This window comes from Nematostella vectensis, chromosome 6 (genome assembly GCF_932526225.1).
Source record: "Nematostella vectensis chromosome 6, jaNemVect1.1, whole genome shotgun sequence".
Taxonomy (NCBI): Eukaryota; Metazoa; Cnidaria; class Anthozoa; order Actiniaria; family Edwardsiidae; genus Nematostella; species Nematostella vectensis.
In genome coordinates this window covers 11,009,522-11,024,257 of record NC_064039.1, presented here as the reverse complement: position 1 = coordinate 11,024,257, position 14,736 = coordinate 11,009,522, and the positions used below count along the sequence as shown (strand labels likewise).

At 40.9% G+C, this 14,736-nt stretch overlaps 2 protein-coding genes across 5 annotated transcripts in view; one reads left to right on the top strand and one right to left on the bottom strand.

The window, feature by feature from the left end:
- The window catches only part of LOC5503789, an 18,810-nt gene extending 4,074 nt beyond the window's left edge, over window positions 1-14,736 (bottom strand). For 2 of the 4 annotated variants that reach the window (XR_007312111.1, XM_048729666.1), the window contains exons 1-5: window positions 14,521-14,735; window positions 4,675-4,971; window positions 3,674-3,842; window positions 1,354-1,551; window positions 576-819 (exon numbers count right to left, since the gene is read on the bottom strand). Coding sequence is in view for 3 of the 4 variants with exons in the window: in XM_048729666.1 (XP_048585623.1) it covers window positions 576-819; window positions 1,354-1,551; window positions 3,674-3,842; window positions 4,675-4,971; window positions 14,521-14,658 (1,046 nt within the window). In the remaining variant the exon portion in view is untranslated. Of the gene's footprint in view, window positions 1-575; window positions 820-1,353; window positions 1,552-3,673; window positions 3,843-4,674; window positions 4,972-13,932; window positions 14,474-14,520 lie in introns of those variants that run through there. The other 2 variants (XM_048729667.1, XM_048729668.1) reach the window with 2 other exon arrangements.
- The window catches only part of LOC5503780 (F-box/LRR-repeat protein 2), a 35,252-nt gene continuing 34,274 nt past the window's right edge, over window positions 13,759-14,736 (top strand). Inside the window, exon 1 of the mRNA XM_032372004.2 lies at window positions 13,759-13,903. The gene's annotated coding sequence lies outside the window, so the exon portion shown is untranslated. The remainder of the gene's footprint in view (window positions 13,904-14,736) is intronic.

Sequence of the window (14,736 nt, the reverse complement as noted above, 5' to 3'; positions counted from 1 at the left end):
CAGGATAAGGAGAGGCGAGCAAGCAGCCGGTAGGCAGGACGGTGAGTAGAAAGGCCCCCATGGAAGGAGTAGGGTAGTATGTGGAACAGTCGTTGGTCAGGTAGGCCGGCTGAAAGGGTCGTCCACACTAACACGGGTTCAAAAGTATCCGGATTCGTTTCACCTAAAACGCATCACTTGATTCGCGTCCACACTATCGTTTTTGCAGCGTTTTCGCCTGGATCCACTTGTCCACACTAACACGGATTCAAACGTTTGAAAACGCTGAAAGGTACAGGGTGACGTCATTTTTATGACATGCGCATGCTCAAAGCAGCGCGCGCCTGCGATATGACGCCATCGTTTTCATTTTCTGACCGATTCGACTGTCCACACTACGGACAGTGAAGTATACAGATTCATTTTGACTCACTTTCGACGGCGTTTTCAAAACTAATCGGATCCGCTGGAACCAGCACGCGTGTTAGTGTGGACGGAAGGCTTAAACTTATAAAAAAGTATACGGGTTCAAACGAATCCGTGTTAAAGTGGGCGGCCCCTGAGGGAGGAAAAGAAGGACCCACTGTAAGCTGTACCTCGAGCGTCTGGCCTCTGGAAGTTGTTCCTCAAGCTTTCCCACCAGCATGGCGATCATAGCAGGTGTGGTACCGTCACCAACGGTGCTGTAGCCGCTAAAACTGAACGTGTCCAACTCTTTATCTAGCCATTGTTTGACACGCGGAAGCTTGCGCATGAAGTGAGACCGGGATGTGGAGTCAAATCCGATGATTAATACGTTGACAGGGATACCAGGAGATTTGGACCCTCGGCCTGACACACCTGGACGGAAATATTGAGAAGCGCACATAAGTATGGTGATGCCACCAGCATCAGCGCATTTAACAGTTTAAACAAGCGTGCCCAATGGATTGAGCGAGAAGCTGCAGTTAGCAAGTAGATAATGCAGACTCAAAATATAGAAGGAGCATGTCAACACTAACAAGGGCCTATTCTGTTGCGCATGTACATTTCAATGCGCGCTATGATGATCAAAATGGAGGATGTGGAATGTTATGACAAAACTCGCACTATTCCTGGGCGGGAGAGATATCTTCTTTGACCAGCAAATTCCCACAAAAGGCAAACAGAATGTTTGTATGTAGTTCCGCTCGAATCAGCGATTGCCGGATACCGTTTTGCGTGCTAAATATTACCATAAAGGTGCCAAACAGTTAACCATTCACAGGAATCAATCGTGGCGTGTAATAATTTCTATATGAATTTCAAGAATGAAGTGGCCCTACAACAACTGCACAGAATCCAGAAAATAATTACTACAATGACAGACCCAGGGAAGTCAAATTACGAACTTACCGGGAATAGGGTTGATGTCCATGTGGAAATCCATCTGATGCTCGCCCTTGTCATTGCGGAACGCAACTCGTACGGTATCGTGATTTAGTATTACGGTGTTGTCGGAACGAGTTAGAATGCCCCTCCGACCGACACCATGTCCAAAATCGCCTTTCACACGGATAATCGTCTCATATTCAACTTGCTGGACATTAGTTCCTGGAAAAGCGAATATTAAACATTTCAAATGTGCCAATCTCATCGCAAGTTCCTATCTTCCTATCGTGAACTACCCGCCTTTTGCTTCACTCAGTAAAAAACAAACGCGAGCCTACATCTAGCGCCACAATTATTTGCTGAACACTCATACCCTAAGGAGCATAGCTGTTTGCTCAAAACAATTTGTTATCAAATAACACCCCATCCTTTCCCTTTAGATCAAAGACTAGCACTCCACCCTGATACCTTGGTAACAAGGTCGTCTAATCACTTACCCTTTGGGTCAAAGGCTAGCACCCCACCCTTGATACCTGGTAACAAGGTTGTATGGTCACTTACCCTTGAGGTCAAAGACTAGCACTCCACCCTTGATACCTGGTAACAAGGTTGTATGGTCACTTAGCCTTTGGGACAAAGACTAGCACTCCACCCTTGATACCTGGTGACAAGGTTGTCTGGTCACTTACCCTTAAGGACAAAGACTAGCACTCCACCCTGATACCTGGTAACAAGGTTGTATGGTCACTCACCCTTTGGGTCAAAGACTAGCACCCCACCCTTCATACCTGGTAAAAAGGTTGTATGGTCACTCACCCTTAAGGTGAAAGACTAGCACTGAACCCTGACACCTGGTAACAAGGTTGTATGGTCACTTAGCCTTTGGGTCAAAGACTAGCACTCCACCCTTGATACCTGGTAACAAGGTTGTATGGTCACTCACCCTTAAGGTCAAATACTAGCACTCAACCCTCGATACCTGGTAACAAGGTTGTCTGGTCACTTACCCTTTGGGTCAAAGACTAGCACTCCACCCTTGATACCTGGTAACAAGGTTGTCTAGTCACTCACCCTTAAGGTCAAAGACTAGCACTCCACCCTTCATACCTGGTAACAAGGTTGTATGGTCACTCACCCTTAAGGTCAAAGACTAGCACTCAACCCTCGATACCTGGTAACAAGGTTGTATGGTCACTTAGCCTTAAGGTCAAGGACTAGCACTCCACCCTGATATCTGGTAACAAGGTTGTATGGTCACTTAACCTTAAGGACAAAGACTAGCACTCCACCCTGATACCTGGTAACAAGGTTGTCTGGTCACTTACCCTTTGGGACAAAGACTAGCACTCCACCCTGATACCTGGTAACAAGGTTGTATGGTCACTTAGCCTTTGTGTCAAAGACTAGCACTCCACCCTTGATACCTGGTAACAAGGTTGTATGGTCACTCACCCTTAAGGTCAAAGACTAGCACCCCACCCTGATACCTGGTAACAAGGTTGTATGGTCATTTAGCTTTTGGGTCAAAGACTAGCACTCCACCCTGATACCTGGTAACAAGGTTGTATGGTCACTCACCCTTTGTCACAAAGACTAGCACTCCACCCTTGATACCTGGTAACAAGGTTGTATGGTCACTTACCCTTAAGGTCAAAGACTAGCACTTTACCCTTGATACCTGGTAACAAGGTTGTCTGGTCACTTACCCTTAAGGACAAAGACTAGCACTCCACCCTGATACCTGGTAACAAGGTTGTCTGGTCACTTACTCTTTGGGTCAAAGACTAGCACTCCACCCTGATACCTGGTAACAAGGTTGTATGGTCACTCAACCTTTGTAACAAAGACTAGCACTCCACCCTTGATACCTGGTAACAAGGTTGTATGGTCACTTACCCTTAAGGCCAAAGACTAGCACTTCACCCTTGATACCTGGTAACAAGGTTGTCTGGTCACTTAGCCTTTGGGACAAAGACTAGCACTCCACCCTTGATACCTGGTAACAAGGTTGTATGGTCACTTAGCCTTTGGGTCAAAGACTAGCACTCCACCCTTGATACCTGGTGACAAGGTTGTCTGGTCACTCACCCTTAAGGTCAAAGACTAGCACTTCACCCTCGATACCTGGTAACAAGGTTGAATGGTCACTTAGCCTTTGGGTCAAAGACTAGCACTCCACCCTCGATACCTGGTAACAAGGTTGTATGGTCACTTACCCTTTGGGTCAAAGACTAGCACTTCACCCTCGATACCTGGTAACTAGGTTGTATGGTCACTTAGCCTTTGGGTCAAAGACTAGCACTCCACCCGCGATACCTGGTAACAAGGTTGTATGGTCACTTACCCTTTGGGTCAAAGACTAGCACCCCATCCTTCATGCTAGTGACAAGTCTGCCTGGACATGTGAGTTTTCCTTTATCTCTCATTAATGGCATCACCGCCTTGTCAAATGGATCTAGCTTTGGGAGCTTGCACGCCATGTCCGAGTCGCTATCACCATGAGATGAAGACTTCTAAATTAAAGAATAATCTTAAAGTATTTTGTTTTGAAAGAGGTATATTGTTTTCACTTGCAATCTGAGACCCCTTTTCTTGTATACTTATATTGTGTTTTGATAACACTGATCTCCTATAAAAATCAGAGGCGATACGGGCTTACTTTAAGAAATCACGGAATCTCCCGCATTTAAACTGTAGACTGTTTTATATTGAAACCCTCTTTGCCCTCAAATTGCCATCGTATACACTGCACTTTCCTTGTAATTGGACTCACCAAGGATCGTCCAAACACTTTGTGGTTAAAATGTTTTGAAGTAAATTTCAAGATTACGACCTTATTAGAAAATATGTGCAATTGAAGAGGGTGTTGGAAGACGGGGAGATGGTTGTACAAATTCAATTAGGAGATGGGATTTCGGTTTTGTTTCTCATAGGAAAGCCTGTAAATACAAAAAAAGTCAATTCCTGACTTGGATTTCAGCGGTGATAGGCCAGTGTGCCAACCACCCGTGCTTCAACAGGAGTGTACCTTACCAAATTGCTTGAATAAGTGCTATGGCACCTATTTTATTTTTCATGTCCCAGGCAATGCGCTTATTCCAATATAAAAAGGCCCCTTCACAGCATGAAAGGGGAAACAATCCTCCCAAACTCATAACAAAACAAGCTTTGACTAATGAAATCTTTTGGCAGGCAGTTCTGTCAAGCGAAGCAACGCGTTTAGGTGAGGCGCTTATTCGAAGGAGGTGCTTATTCCTTATTTTCCTCAGGCGAGGCGCTTATTCACGGGAAGTGGTGATTTGGAGGAGTTTCTTATTCAAGAAATTATACTGTTATTGATCCTACCTGGTCTAATACGGGCGCACATTCTTCGATAGTCAGATTCATACGACTGACGTACTTGTTACGAATGTACAACACCATTCCGGGTGCATAAACCGGCTGAGTTCCAACAGCATTTTTTATCTCCATCATCATAGTCCCAGAGTTAAACACAAAGCCTTTGCACAGGGAGCCCATGGATATACATCTCCACTTGGCTCGCAAAGTTAAGTGTCTTCCAACGAAGAACGCACACTTTCCGCTAACTTGAGACTGCTCACATGGAAAGTCGCCAAGACCTGGAAAGTCCATATTTTCAATCTAAAGAAAACAAAAATCTTTTGTGTTAGCCTTTAATGTCAAAGAGATCCGGATCCCTGCTTATTTGCATGGATGAGGGATTATGTGGGTGTGCTAGAAGGGTTATTATTTTTTATGATAGTACATTAAAGTTTGGCTCTAGATAGGTCTTGTGACCTTTACCGGAGCCCAGGGCTGTTTGAACTCTATCCTTGAGTAAAAGAAGGGGAGGTAAAAAAAATTTTCAGGAGTTTTTACATATAAAAAACAGAGAAGAGAGAAAGTCTTGGTGTTATATCAGATGGTTTATTTCGGTTTATTGTGTGAATAACTAACAAACTAAAAAAATCACGAAAACCAACGCGAAACCAACTACTCTACAGAACTACACAGCCCAACTTGCTTATCTTCGTGTAACCCGACAACTCTTAAAATAAGTCAAAGAGAGGAAGGTTGTGATTTGCGTATTCCGCCATTGCCCTCATTGAATATTCAAGTTGACACCTCAGTCACTGGCAAAACAAACAACCGTCCCATTCCGGTGGTTGACTGTTCTAAGGTTATCACCAAGTCAGCATGGAAACCCAAAGTACCTACACTTATGCTAGCAAACCCTATGTCTCTTGTTCCTAAAATGGACGAGGTCACTGAGTTCATTTTTCGCAATAATGTCAACTTAGCGTTTATATCAGAGACATGGTTAAAAGATGTTGTATCAGACGGTGTGGTGCATATTCCAGGGTATGCTGTGGTTCGCAAGGATAGAAAAACAATCGACCATGGAGGAGTATGTGCCTATATCAGACAGGAGTATTGCAAATACAAGCATTTAAACGATTTAAACTGCTGCGAAGATCACGAGACTCTGTGGCTTTATCTAAGGCCAAACCGGCTCCCCCGCGGGTTTTCATGTATTATCGCGGCTGTCATATACCACCCGCCAAAGGCTGATGACACGTACCTACGCGAAGACTTGTTTCAATCGCTCGCCTTAGTGGAAGCACGCTACCCGAACTGTGGTCTCTTGGTAACCGGAGATTTCAATCGCTTAAACATCAATGTCTTGTTAAACCACTTCCGGCTAAAACAGATTGTGAAAGTACCGACGAGGAAGAAAGCAACCCTAGACCTAATATTGACCAACATGTATTAGTACTATAGCCCGCCACAGGCATATCCACCGTTTGTCCTGTCTGATCACAACGCAATGGTGGCAGCCCCTAAAGACGGAAAGCGCAACATCAACATCAAAAAAGTTGCGACGAGGCGGGATCTGCGACCGAGCAAAAGGCGGCACTAGGAAGATACTTAACTCAGATAGACTGGACATTGTTGATAACGCCTCTGGAGAGTTGCGAAGAAAAATGGCGTGTCTTTTAAGAAGTCGTACACGTAGGACTAGACACCATCATGCCTGCAAAACCTTTCCGGTCTTGCTCGACCGATGTCCCATGAATGACTGATAAATTGAAAACCCTTATCATGAAAAGACAAAATGCGTTCAAGATCTATGGAGCTGACTTGGTCCAGTTCAAATACTTCAGGAACATTGTTAACCGAGAAAGGAAGGGCTGTCAGGTGAAGTACTATGAGTCAAGAATGCAGCACCTAAAAGGTCAAAAACCCCAAACGTGGTGAAGTGAAGTAAAACGCTTGTGTGGTCTGAAGACTACCAACAGCGATCTGGCTAGCCAGATCAACATTGAAGGAATATCAAACATGCCTCCCAGTGAACAAGCAAATGTCATCAATTCAACCCTGCTCGAGCCATTGGAAGAGTACAAGTTACCCATTCCTCTTGAGCGCGTGTCACTGGAGTTCGACTCTCCCCTGTTTCTGACAGTGTCTGAGCAACGTGTGCAAAAGGCGTTAGAAAGACTGAACCCAAGAAAGGCCTGCGGTCCGGATAGAAAACCCAACTGGCTGCTTAAGGAATACACTGATCTTGTGTCGTATCCCATCACCGATATCCTGAACACCTCTTATGCAGAGCAGCGCCTTCCCTCCATTTGGAAGATGGCCGACGTAACTCCTCTACCCAAAAAGAAACCAGTAGTTGACCTCCAGAAAGACCTAAGGCCAATATCACTGACGCCTGTAGTTTCTAAAGTGGCTGAGGGTTTCGTCGTAGATGATTTTGTGAAGCCTGCAGTAATGAGCATTCTTGATGATAGTCAGTATGGTGCTATCCCACAATCATCAACTACGATGGCGCTGGTCAACATGTTACATCACTGGTCGACAAGTACTGATGGGAATGGAGCCGCTGTGAGAACTCTATTATTGGACTATCGTAAAGCCTTTGATCTTATAGATCATAGTATACTTGTTAGAAAGTTACGTAGCCAGTGCAATCTTCCAGCTAGTATTGTTAACTGGATAATAGATTTCCTATCTAACAGATCTCAGCGCACTAAATTTGCATCAGATTGTTACTCTGAGTAGGGCCCAGTCCCCGCCGGCGTTCCTCAGTGTACGAAGTTAGGCCCTTGGCTTTTTGTATTAATGATCAATGACCTAGATATAAGCGCGCTTCAGTGGAAATATGTGGACGACACTACGGTGTCAGAGGTAATTGCGAAAGGCAGTGACAGTCACGTGCAGGAGCTAGTTGATAAAGTGGTAGAATGGTCTTGTGATAATAGAGTGCAGCTAAACGCAGACAAGTGTAAAGAACTCCGAATTTCTTTCGCCAGACAGGAGAGAGATTTCCCTCCGATAAGTATAGAAGGTAAAGAGATAGAGGTGGTCACCAGTGTAAAACTGGTACGTCTTACGTTAACGAACAACTTAACTTGGAACGACCATGTTACCGAGAACACGAAAAAGGCTAGTAAAAGGCTCTATTTTTTAACACAACTAAAAAGAGCTGGAGTTCCGCAACAAGAGCTAGTATTATTTTACACGTCATGCGTTAGATCCCTTATGGACTACACCGCGCCAGTATTTTATAATAGCCTTCCTCAATACTTGAAAAATGAGTTTGTGCACCTTGAAAAAAGGGCGGTATCAATAATAACATCAGGAAGGTGTAAATTAGTGAAGGATATTAACATCAATCCGATCTTTGACCATCATAATTTACTGTGCAGCAAGCTTTTTAATGACACTATTAATAATCCTAACCACAAGTTTTAACTTGTACTTAAAAGTACTCTTCTGCCGCCTGTAAATGATCACTCCCGATATGCTCTGCGACACCAGCGCCGTTTTAATGTTCCAAGACTTCGCACAAAAAGGGCTAGTAATACTTTCATATTCTCCATGATCAAACAACTTAGGCTGTAGTTCTATACATTTTCATCATATATTTTTATAGGAAGTAATTATATTTTATCCTAATAATATTTATAACTATTGTCGTATTTAAATTTTTCATATTATTTTTAATTTTTTTGTACATAATGCGTAATTCAGCCTTTTGGCTGCAATGCATATTTTTTAATAAACTATTTATCTATCTATCCATTCCTTCCAGTAATCGAGGAGAGTTGTTCTCCAAGCAAATGCGATCCGAATAGCTTGTGCATTTTTTTCTGAGATTGCCGCGTTTCCCCGCAAACGCGGCAATAATTCCCGATTACCTTACATTTCCAACTAGAGAAGGCTAACCCATTTTTCTTTCGTAAATTACAAAAGATCGAGCTGGCGAAACGGCAAATATATCTAAACGCGTAAGATTTCCCACAGTGATTTGTCTCCAAAAAAAATTGATCGATGACAGATAGACATGTTAAATCCAGTCTCGTTCCCAGAAGCCGCGCGATGCACGACGGTCAGGATGCGGTTTCGGGGTCAGAATTCGCTTGACGTCTGGCAGAACTCAGGAAATATCTTGCAAGTTTTTCAAATATCTTGCAAGCAGCGTTTTATGACCGTTTTTTTACTTTTTTTGCGCCCTGCGCCCTTTGCTTTACGCCCCTTAATTTATCGGTATTACATTACTACTAATAAACCAAATCTCGGGGCGAGTTGTCATTTTTGCTTTACGCCCCGTAATTTATCGGTATTATAATTACTTACTACTAGTAAACCAAATCTCGGGGCGAGTTGTCATTTTTGCTTTACGCCCCGTAATTTCTTGGTACCAGTAAACCAAATCTCGGGGCGAGTTGTCGTTTTTGCTTTGCGCCCTGTAATTCATCGGTATTATAATTACTTAGTACTAGTAAACCAAATCTCGGGGCGAGTTGTCGTTTTTGATTTACGCCCCGTAATTTATCTGTATTATAATTACTTATACTTACTAGTAAACCAAATCTCGGGGCGAGTTGTCGTTTTTGCTTTACGCCCCGTAATTTATAGGTATTATAATTACTTATTACTAGTAAACCAAATATCGGGGCGTGTTGTCGTTTTTGCTCTACGCCCCGTAAATTATCGGTATTATAATTACTTAGTACTAGTAAACCAAATCTCGGGACGAGTTGTCGTTTTTGCTCTACGCTCCGTCATTTATAGGTATTATAATTACTTATACTTACTAGTAAACCAAATCTCGGGGCGAGTTGTCGTTTTTGCTTTACGCCACACACACATTAAAAAGCGAACACAACCACAAGAAAGCGACAAAATGCAAGGTGAGTTTCAGACGACGATTTCTATTGTCTATTGAGGATATGACAGTTATTGGGCTTTTTGTTGTCCTTTTTGTTTGCTTTGAGAATGAGCATAACACCTTTTGTTTTGACATTCTTTGTTCTATCTTTATTCTGTTGAAATATTTCATAAAGGCTAACCAATATCGTGTTGCATTTGTCATATACTGGTAAAGAAGACCGTTCTTGTCTTTATATCCTGTGCTCTTAGTCCTAAGAAGATACATATCCTTAGAAGATACAGCAACTTTTCCTTACCGAGGATAAAAACAAAACAAAATTCAACCCCTGTTGCCAATATGTATTGTTATTGTCTGCATCTTACATCTCATGTTTATTATTATTTTTTCAAATATTTGTGGAAATTAGTCAGATTATAAATGTCTTGATGTAAAGATTGTTTTGAAAGAAATGTCACTCTTTTATGAACCAGGGACTATCTGAGGGCCAAGATGAATGCTAAAGACTGGAAGACACGAGAATTGAAAACCATGTCTTGAAAGACATGTCTGAAAGACAGTAGGTAGTTCTTATTCACTAGTCATTTGATACCCCCACACACAAGGTCCCAGGAAAGGGTGGGGGATTAGACTTTAATAAAAGCCTGTTTCCAAGTTAAGAGTCAAAAACAGTCAATACCACCACCCCTCTTGATATATTCTGGTTAAAAAGTAATCTAAAACCCCACATTAACCCCTGACTTCCCCAGGACCATAAGGGAGGGGGCTCAAATGACTAGGGCATTACTATGTGATTCAGCAGTACACACTCAATAGTTTTTTTAGAACAAGATGCTTATATTATATAAAACTAAAAACATAATTTGCTATTTAAATAATAAATCTGTAACGAAAACAGTTTTCTATTAACCTAAAGATAAATGGGAAAGGGAATATTTTAGGAAAGTACTGAATATAATTATCACATTATTGTTATTATATTTTCTTTTCAAACATCTAAAGAAGAGTCATATTTCTTCCTTTCCTTCTCCCTGTTGACTATTTTTATGCAATTGATGCTCTTTGCTATTTCCCCTCTACACCAAAAATAAATTAATAAACAGATTTGATTTTTAAATTAGAAATGTTCATTTAGTACTTTCACTTATATCTTCTTTTTAGGATTCCCTTTCCAAGTCTCTTTTCCATTACATTTATTTTATAGGTTTAGATTTATTTCATTGGAATGGTTGGATCCAGGGTTTCTAAAAACACCAAAATATAATACATTACTGGATGTATATTTGTAGATATTAATTCCCATGGGGATGGAAAATCACCACTTAAAATGGTACATTAAAACTTCAGTATTGCATCTTATCTAAAATTGTGTCCGACACTATATTCTATCTTTGAAATCCTGTTTCATCCATTACTTGTTCTTCGCAAGGACAAAGCTTGTCAGAATGTAGCTTTACAAATGTACATTAATGGCACTTTTATTAAGGGAAGGATTTTTTAGGGCAAGATACTTAAACTATATAACAATAGCAACAACCTTGTTCTTTTTCAATAATAGAATTCTGCTCACATAGCTTGGATAGCATAGACATGGCCTCTTTAGAGGCCTGTGGTGATGAAAGGGTTAAGATAATGGGAAAGGGGAAATGTCAAGAAATGCTCAATCAAATTATTTTCATTACTGTTATATTTTTTCAACACACCTTTCAAGTTGAGTCAATTCCCTTTATATCTCCTCCCCCATCGACTATTTTTGGTCAATTGATATTCTTTCCTTCCTTTCTACCCCAAACATAGATCAATGAAAGCGTTTGGTTTGAAATTAGAAGTTAGCATTTTAGCACTGTCAGTGATGCCTTAGATGTTTTTTTTAGGATTTGCTTCCAAAATCAATCTGTTTTTTCTTCATTGCATTCATTTTGGAGTAGGCCACCAACAACAAGGCCACTATATGGTAAATGGTGGGTGCACCAATATGTAAAGCATGAAAGGAGATATATTTTTGGATTTTAATTTCCAGACATTTTTCTGAATATTCGGTCCAATGAAGGAGAGAATCGCCACTAAATAAATACATAAAAATTACAGTATGGCATCTAAACAGTCTAAATATATTATTTCAAATCTTTGGAATGCTGTTACATCCATGACCTATTCTGCACAAGGGCAAAGCTTGTCGGAGTGTTGTTTTGATTAAAAAAAAAAAGTACTTATAAACTTCTATGATGGGACATAAGAATTTACTATTAGACTCTTGACAACTTTGACAGCCATATTCACACCAGAAATTGTGTTTGTTAACTTTGATGTAGTTGATGAGCATAACACCTGGATCCAGGCCTTATTGAATAAGGCCTGGATCCATTTGGTTGGTACAATAAATAAATCTCAGTAAAGAGCAGGACCTAGATCCCCCAAAAATACCTCAATCAATCAACACAGAAGGTGTTCAATGCTGGCTCCGCTTTTAGGCAGTGCCTAAATTTATATATTAGGTATTATAATTATTTACTACTAGTAAACCAAATCTCGGGGCGTGTTGTCGTTTTTGCTTTACGCCCCGTAATTTCATTTAATAGTATAGTTATTATTATACTAGTAAACCAAATGTTGGGGCGAGTTGTCAGATTGCTTTCTCGCCCCGAAATTTTGTTTACTAGTATGTTTTTTTTCTATAAAATTTTAAAATTCTATAAAATTTCAAAATAATACCACTAAACTTTCTCGCCCCCAATTTCATTTACTAGTACTAGTAAGTTAATTTGCTAACTTAGCTAATATATGAATTCCCGGTTATTTTTCTCGCGAGTGAAACGTTAGAGGAAAATACCCTGGGGTTTCCGAGGCCGGGTTACGAAAATAACCCTTACTGCCCCTGATCATGGGTCTTTGTTGTTGTTGCAGCGGCCAGACACAAAAGACAGAAAAATAACGATTGTTTATACACTGTGTATACTTGCACGGCTTCCGGTAAAGGTTAAAAAAAAATAGATGCATGGCTGTCTCCAATTTTCTCAATTGTTAGCCTAAATAACAAGTTTCTGGCTTTTAAACCCTCCCACGATTATTTAGAACTCCCAAGAGATGTTTTTTAACTTGAAAAGCTGTGCAATGGGTGCTCGGCACAGTATGAACGAAGCGTGGAGTTCCACAATCGTCTTCCTGATAACAGATGTTCACTGATAAAAAAACAAGATGCACTTCCCTTTTCGTTTCGCCATTTTAAGCCAAAATGAAAAGTTTTGGCTTTAAAAACCTCCTACCGTTATTAAAAACCGTCAAACGATGGCTTCGAGCTTTAAAAAATACGCGAATGCTCGGCACATAACTTAACACATTGACCCCTCAACCGGCCTGTACCGGCTTTGGGAAGTACCCACAACCCAAAAAATTCATAAATGCAAAATAAACACAACAAGATGAAGATACTCAGGCATCAGTCTAAGGGATAAATGGTCTTGCAGATATGCATCCAACCAAGGTGTTGGCATCTACTCTTAAGCCAAATAATAGCACAGGTTCTTTGACAAATCTCAAATCGAACAAGGAGAGAAAAGCAGAATCACCCCTTTCAATAAAACGCTCAAAATACCACACAAGGGAGAGAGATCAGCAAAACCAGCTCAAGACACAAATAGATACCTTTATTCTGATCCTCCAGGTACATTTCCTTGGCCTCAAAACACAATGTCCATTCCTTGAAGAATTGTACAACCACGAAAATATCTTTGCGTATTGCAAAGCATTCTGGGAGATCCATGGGAAAATTCACGAGGGGAGGGCCAGTCAACACTCCTCTCCCCAAAGTCAGATGGTTTTTTATAAGTATTTTCACCCCAAAGCCAAACAAATCAATTCCAGGTCATACAGACCCAGAATAGCAGTGTAAACAATTTTGCAATCAATTTGGTTTAAGAAAAGACAGCATTTAGGAGAGCTGTGGTGATTCATTAGAAAATTATTTTCTCATCCAGGCAAAGCCAAACAAGAAAAAATCATCATGAATCCACCTTTGCTTGCAAATATCCATAAGCAAAGCACTCAATTATGCCCCAAAAGACTTCATGATGTCCTGAGACACTCTCCTAATATGCTCATAGCTGTATTTTCGATGAAAAATACAAGCAACCATCAACTTGTGCTGGCTTCAGCACAACGACGAGGGATTAAAAGTGGGGATCGTAAAGCACTGTTGGAAAGCTTGGATACCGCTGACTAGGTGCAGCTGTGTTTGACTTTGACGGGCTGTATAAAACTCAGAATAGGGGGGGAGGTATCTGTTTTCAGTCTGTATTTTGTAAATTCAGCTAAAAAAAAGCCAGGAGTCAATGGGTTGGTAAACGAAGCGTGGAATTCAACAATGGTCGTTTCGCCATCAATCGCCAAATCACACAGGTAAGAACTAAGTTAAAATATTTTCTTACCCTTATCTTGGGCTATGGATTACTAAGACTGCTTTATTCACCAATTTCTGGACGATAGCCCTCACTAAAAGCCAAGAAACGACTATTTTAACAAAAATAACGCTAAGCAAAAAGAGGCCGTGGAAGAGCTCCTCAACCCTCGCAAACGCTAGATGCACGGCTGTACGATATCCGATTCGATTTGAAAAATTAAATCTAAAATCAAAATATTGAACATCTGAATTGTGAAGAATCGCTACTAAAGGATCAGTGAAAAATATAAAGACAGAAATAAATTTCTAAGGCCCAACAGTTCTATCCGACTGTCGATCTCCACACCTCGTTCATACTGTGCCGAGCATTTGCAGGCCGCTTGTTCAATAGCTTTTCAGGCTAAAAATCATCGCTTGGCTGTTCTAAATTATCGTGGGGATGTTTTAAAGCCAGAAAATATGAAATCATCAGATATCACAGTCTATTCTTCTACATTATATTTTCTTTTACATTAAATTTAGATTGAATAACACACCATCACAAACGAAGCAAAATAAATCGACTGAGAACTTCAAATGATTCTTAAGCTATCAACTTGAACAAGCGATACTTTACCTCGATAAATTTGCCATTGAAAACCATGTCCCAAGAGATGTAGACTAGCAAAGCAAATCCAATAACTACGGCAACTCGGCGCCTTCGGCGATAAAACCATGTCTTTGATGGTAAGCGTATAGCGTCAATAAAACTCATATCAAGATAGGAAACTGTGAACGTAAACGTGCTATCAAGGCAGCATTGTCGTGTAAGACGAAAAACGTATTGCGCATG